The sequence below is a fragment of the Ostrea edulis genome, chromosome 5 (assembly GCF_947568905.1).
Source record: "Ostrea edulis chromosome 5, xbOstEdul1.1, whole genome shotgun sequence".
NCBI classification, from domain to species: Eukaryota; Metazoa; Mollusca; class Bivalvia; order Ostreida; family Ostreidae; genus Ostrea; species Ostrea edulis.
Window position 1 is genome coordinate 61,387,989 of NC_079168.1, and position 7,048 is coordinate 61,395,036.

The 7,048-nt window shown below is 36.3% G+C and overlaps 1 protein-coding gene across 1 annotated transcript in view; it reads right to left on the minus strand.

Annotated features, from left to right (window-relative positions):
• LOC125649736 (mis18-binding protein 1-like) overlaps positions 1-7,048 on the minus strand; it is a 71,131-nt gene that overhangs the window by 55,946 nt on the left and 8,137 nt on the right. The window contains exon 2 of the mRNA XM_056165013.1: positions 640-1,252. Coding sequence (XP_056020988.1) covers positions 640-1,252 — 613 coding nt within the window. The remainder of the gene's footprint in view (positions 1-639; positions 1,253-7,048) is intronic.

Below are 7,048 nucleotides of genomic sequence, written 5' to 3' on the forward strand. Positions count from 1 at the left end.
GTGCACTTGACCTTTGACCTTTTGACCCCAAAATCGATAGGGAACATCTCCATCCCATGGGTAGTCCATATATATGATATGGTGATGGTAGGTGGAAAGGATAATGCTTTAGAGCCCGGAAACCATTGTGTCTACAGACGGACGGACGGACAGACAACCCGATTCCAGTATACCCCCCCCCCCCCCCCCCCAACTTGTTGCGGGGGGTATAATTATCTTTTATTTTCTAGATTTCTGTCTATTCCGTTTAGGATTGGATATTTTGAAGTAGTTACGTTCATAAACGTCTATGACATGACATTATTTGCATATTTTTGTTAGAATTACAATGCTATATTTAATTAACGTTTACAAGAAAATGACAAGAGACATAGGGAAAAATTAATGTGTTCTGACAATGGCATATTGTGGACATCTTATGTATTTAATTTGATATCAAATTTGTAGACAGAGCCGATTTTGCTCCTTAACGTACCTAGAATAAATGATTGAGCAATTAATGTCTTTCTCTGCCACCTTACCTACATGTACGTTTACAGACACGGGATAGGTTTCTGATACATCCCCAGTACTCTCTTACCTACATGTACATTTACAGACACGGGATAAGTTTCTGATACATCCCCAGTACTCTCTTACCTACATGTACGTTTACAGACACGGGATAGGTTTCTGATACATCCCCAGTACTCTCTTCATCTGATGTGGAGATCACTCTATCCTCATCTACCACATGCATCATTCCTGGAACTGATCTTCGCATAGAGGAGCTGATACAAAAGCCATTCCTATAAGAATTTTTCTGTGGAGGAAGGTTATTACAAAAGCTATCTGGACATAGGTCCACACTGCAGTTCCTAGTAGAAATCTTAGACCAATGAGGCAATGAATCTCTCCAGCCTTGATGAGAACTGAAGGAATTTTGAGTATTTGGTCTAAACTCAAAGTTCTGAATTAGTTTTGGCCTGCAAGACTGGCTCTGAAGTCTGTCAGGGGTCCGTGTAGAAGAACTCTGGAAGTGATATTGTGGTATGGCAGATCGGAAGCAATGTTCTTGGTTGTCATGATGATTACCATGGTGATTGTATGAGGGAGTACTAGTAAGGAATGAACGTGTCCCAATACCACCACCAGGCACATAAACCTGGGGATCTGCCAAGAAAGGGTATGGCAAATAGCTCCCCTGTATAGTATTTTCATGATCAACATAAACCTGGGGATCTGTTGAGGAAGGTCGTGGCAAATAGCTCTCCTGTAAAGAACAAAAATTGTTAAATTTCAATCATTCATCTTATCAAAAACTGTTTCTGCACAGACTAATTCATTTTTAAGCAAACTTAACTTAAATTGAGCAAGTTCTGTGGCAACCATACATATTATTTCTAAATTTAATGATTAAAGATTGTTAAAAAACATTAATCATTATCAATCACGAGCAATGCAAAAATGTCTTATCTTAACAGAGGGTATCTTATCCCTCCAATCATTCTCTGTACTTTATTATTGTAAACCCTTGGCTAGCAAAGATGGCCAAAAACCAAAACCATGTAGTTTGTGGTGTAAATACGTCTGTAGATTTAGTGTAGTTTTGGTGCTAGGTGTATTTTTGTTTTGTTATTCTCTGTTAATATTAGCCATAATATGTAAACTTTTTTGTTTGTCCTGAAGAAGCTAGGTAGTCCTGAAAATTGTTCGTGTCGCGTCGTTGGTCATTTATTTTAGTGCTTTCTATAATTTTTGTATTTGACCTTGTATCCACATTGTGGATCCAACACTTCTAGGTATTAGGTTTTGTTGGAACACACACACACACACATATATATGATATACAAAAATTCCATTACAAAACGCTCGGATCCTCCAATTCTTTTGAATTCACTTTTTAACAAACAATGGATGTTTTTATCTCTTTATAATTGTCTCACAGCAGTATGCATTTTTAAAGTAATTGCTGCTATGCGCTACTTTGAAGTTGATATGAAATAATTTTCTGCCACGATTTGAGGTCTATGTTTTCGGAATTTCTCAATGATAAGGCTGTTAGCATCTGAAGATGTAGAATTGGAGATTTTCCAATTTACGAAATCAATTCTGCGAATCTGATGTTTGTGTATAGATTTACGAGACAAGTTGTTAATGCATTCGATCTGTCCAGATATCCACGATAAAATTGTATGAGGGTGAGAGAGAAAGAGAGAGAATGAGAAAGAGAGTTTGATAACTTCTGATTTGGTAAATCAATTACATACTTTACCTGAGACTGTGCATTATAAAAATACAACTTCATCAGTCTCATTCTTAAACACAGCACATCTTCATTGTGAAAGAATAGTAATGTTATAACACTTTTGAATCCAGATCACGTCTCTCTGTAACTGATGACATCACACTGCATCAAAGTCATTAGCATGTTTTTGTAGAAACCGATAGCACATAATGGACAAAACGGTGTACACAAAAAAATAATTTCACTGTATGTTTGTCTTTTTGCTATTAGGAATACATTCAATATCACATAAATTGTATCGAAAAACATATAAGGGGTATATGAGAAATCTATCATTAACTATAGTAATTTGATCCAAAGACTAGGATAACGTCTTATTGAAAGGGTAAAACTTGACGCTTTTCGTCTTGTGTGTTCTATAATAATCTGCACCTGTCAACTTGACAGGATCAGACTCTTTGAATGAAGTTACGGTAGAAATCATATATATACATCCATACCATTTACTCATTTCTTGCATTCAGTTACCGACTGTCACCTTGACCAATGACCTTCTGATACAGAGATCCCTATCTATGATCACTTAAACAAGTATGAGACTAAATATACAGTGTAAAGAAGCATATGTACTACCCTATATATATTATACATATGTACTACCCTATATATATTATACATATGTACTACCCTATATATATTATACATATGTACTACCCTATATATATTATACATATGTACTACACTATATATGGTATCCACAACATTGTTATATTCAATCAATGCCAATGACTTTTTAACCTTGCCGTAACACTGTTAGGCAACACCACCATAGACAAGAGTACCACACATGGTACAACATATGCCCATTATACATTCAGTGCAACATGATTCCATAATGACAAGAAATTCAGAAACCTATTTGACCTACTCTTAGCCTTAAGTAGATCAAAGTGCACCGATCAAGTTGAAATGCGAATTCATCATGTATTTCTCTGAGAGGGAGGTGTGACAAATAACTATATTCATAACGAAAAAAGTTTTGGTACTAAGTGATACTAATGCCTCGTTCACATGGTTGTGCATTAAATTTTACTTCACATTAAATTTGATGCGAAGTAAAATAATGCACATTAAATTAATTCGAATTAAATAGCATTCACACGGCGGTAATATTTAACGCGAAGTAAATTAATTCGCATTAAATTCGTATGCGTCTCTAAATTAAAGCAGTGATTGGGATAAACAAGCGCCCTGCGCCATAGTCGCATTAAATTAAACAAGAGCAACGCCAACGTGGCATAATACGCCTGTAGATTTTGCTCAAGGAAAACATATTTTAGTGGGATTCATATTTTAGTGAAGTTAGCACTGTCCTCTGTGAGCTAATTCATTATTATGCTTGTAGAAATGGATATCAATATATAAAGAGGGATAGCCTTAGAATGCGCTACTTCATAAATATGCTAACGGTTCGGTTTGTATCCTGCCCACAAGGTTTTCCTAATAAGTGATACTACGACCTTGATCTTTGACCTTGAAAAACAATAGGCACCTTCCTCTCATCATGATGATCAAATATACAAAGTTATAATATCCTGGAGCTTACGGTTTGGTTTGTATCCTGCCCACAAGGTTTTCATACTAAGTGATACTACGACCTTGACCTTTGACCTTGAAAAACAATAGGCATCTTCCTCTCATCATGGTGATCAAATATACCAAGTTATAATATCCTGGAGCTTACGGTTCGGTTTGTATCCTGCCCACAAGTTTTTCCTAAAAAGTGATACTATGACCTTGACCTTTGACCTTGAAAAACAATAGGCATCTTCCTCTCATCATGGTGATCAAATATACCAAGTTATAATATCCTGGAGCTTACGGTTTGGTTTGTATCCTGCCCACAAGGTTTTCCTAAAAAGTGATGCTACGACCTTGACCTTGAAAAACAATAGGCATCTTCCTCTCATCATGGTGATCAAATATACCAAGTTATAATATCCTGGAGCTTACGGTTCGGTTTGTATCCTGCCCACAAGGTTTTCCTAATAAGTGATACTACGACCTTGACCTTTGACTTCTGACCTTGAAAAACAATAGGCATCTTCCTCTCATCATGGTGATCAAATGTACCAAGTTGTAAAGTCCTAGGGCTTATGGTTCAGTCTGTATCCTGCCCACAAGGTTCGGACAGACGGACGACGCCATACCATAATACGTCCCGTCTTTGACGGGCGTATAAAAATAGCGCATAGAATATTGAAAACAATGCGCCGCTAAGGTGCATATCATCTATACCTAGTTTGAGCTTTCCCCCAACTGACTTTTGTAGATCTACGAACTTTTCAACTTTTGAGCTGATCCCCCACCGAATCTATATCGATTTAATGCTTGAAAAATCTTTAGTAGTGTTTTTGTAATGGTAAACTTTACGTTCTTTTAAGCGCAAGTATAACTTCGATTTCCTCAGTATTTAATCAAACAGTAAAAAGTTATCTGATTGGTTAATACCATTAAATTGTAATTTTAACGAGCACAGACTGAAGAGGCCACAAAAAAATCTCCTAAGAGTGACAAAGGGCCAATCTAATTAAAATTAGATGTTAGATCTGCTCACATACTCGCTACACAAACATCTAACAACATCCCACAGAGGGTCACCTCAGAGGTCAAATTTGCATGAAAAAGTAACCAATCGCTACAAAGACGAAAGTGATATCGGCATCCAATGAGAATCATCATTGTATACTGTATTTGGTTACTTATTAAAGATGGCGACCGAAGAAGAAATGGAAGCGATTAAAACCGCTTTGAAGATATTTGATCTCGAGGCTTTGAAAAATGAACAAGAACAAATACTTAAATGTCTTTTTTGTTGAAGTATACATGAAAAGATCCCCCGATGTCGCCAAAGTTTAAAATCCAAATAAAAACACGCGATAAACAAGTCACAATCGTGGGTGCCGCCATTTTTTCACTTCCTTGTGTAAACAATACATGGAATTGTGGGATAATACCCTATCGATATGAAGCGAGAAATTTCATTGGCTGTTGCACATTTGACCTCTGATGTGACCCTCTACGGGATGTTGTTAGATGTTTGTGTAGCGAGTATGTGAGCGGATCTAACATCTAATTTTAATTAGATTGGACAAAGGGCAAACTTTCCTAATTTTTGTCTGATGATAAGCCAGTACCAGCAGTAGACACTGTAGGAGCAGAAAATGATGACACAAATTAAAACGTCAAAGTAGACAATCACGATGAGATTAATTGATCAATTCTAAAGTAAAACATAACTTTACTGTGAATTTACAGTAAGTGTGAACGACTCAGCTTCTCAAGTTCATTCGCGGTCCCGGATAGTTGATTTCAAAACAAATCTGTCAATGATGACGCATCAAGGAAAGAACAATCGCTGCGATTGGACCAATATTTAAAGGGGTGGGAATAAGAATACTTTTAGATGGGCACACGTGTCTTTACACTAGCGTGTCATTACATAATCTTTTAGCACGATGAAAGAGACTCTGCGAAAAGGGGAAACCAATACCAACTAAAACAATGACGTTGATTTTAAAATTACATGCCGAGGGTTTATTTTATGGTAAAATCAGTAAGAAATTAGGCGTCACAAAGGCCACGTTATAAAATTGTCAATCATGGGAACTCTTGCACCAAAAGTGTCACCAACGAAGCTCACACCGGATGTACTTCTGTTTATCAAGTATGAAATTAAAAAGAAATCGATTGTATATAATAGAGAAATCAGACAAAATTTATTAAGAAGAAAATTATTTGTACCCCTGACAATGTACCATCAGTGTCTTTAAATTCTAGAGCTGCAAGAAATTTTTTGGGGAATGACTTTCAAGAAACTGCAAACAAAATCCAAGAGAAGCATATTTCCTCTGGACACAGGGGCTCGTCACGAAATTTTTGTCTTTTTAAAATTTGACATCGTCTATTCTATATTTACAAATAAATGTAAATATAGAATAGAAAGGGTCAATTCGTGGCGAGCCCCTGTGGTTTGAACACGAACGAAGTGTTGAAAACTTCTTTGCTACTGATTTCATTGCAATTTAGGTCGAGTCAGTAATATATATATATATATATATCCAAAATTGAAATAGAGTCTCAGTAATCGGATACTAATATTTAAAAAATTTGAAAAGAAAACACAGAAATCCTCCGTAAAGCTTTAGCGCTTTCATTAATCTTCAGAAGCTTTACAAAAATGTATACATAGCAGTATCATAGTAACAGTGATTATGACGTCAAAGTAAGCGGAACGTTAAATGTCTATATTGTGACGTCATGGATAATGTACAACAATGATCTGGAAAAAGTGCAGGAAAATCATAGGCAATTATAAAAGACTATTAAGTTTTGGCTTTAGAATACCAATGAAATGTTTTTCTTTTTCCCGTCTCTGAATAGCACTGGCACATCTGAGTTTATAAAATGGGAAAATGTTAAATCGTTTTTTACCACACGTTTCCAGGTGTGCACTTAACTGGATTTGTCTGTATTCAGGTGTACTGATGTGCTGCTTATGTACACGTCCACGGGCACAGAGAGTGTTGCCAGTTTCACCAATGTAATATTCCTTGCATCCAGGACATGTGATGGCGTATATGACATCCTTTGTATCACATGACATGTTAGCATTAACTTTAAATTCTCGTCCGTTAAAATTATAACTGGTCCCTTCTGTAATGTAGTCACATGTACCGCATCGAGGGTCCGTACACTTTGACACTGTATAAGTACGGTCATCTAATTGAGAGGAACAAAGTATTCTCTTAAGATTTTTGG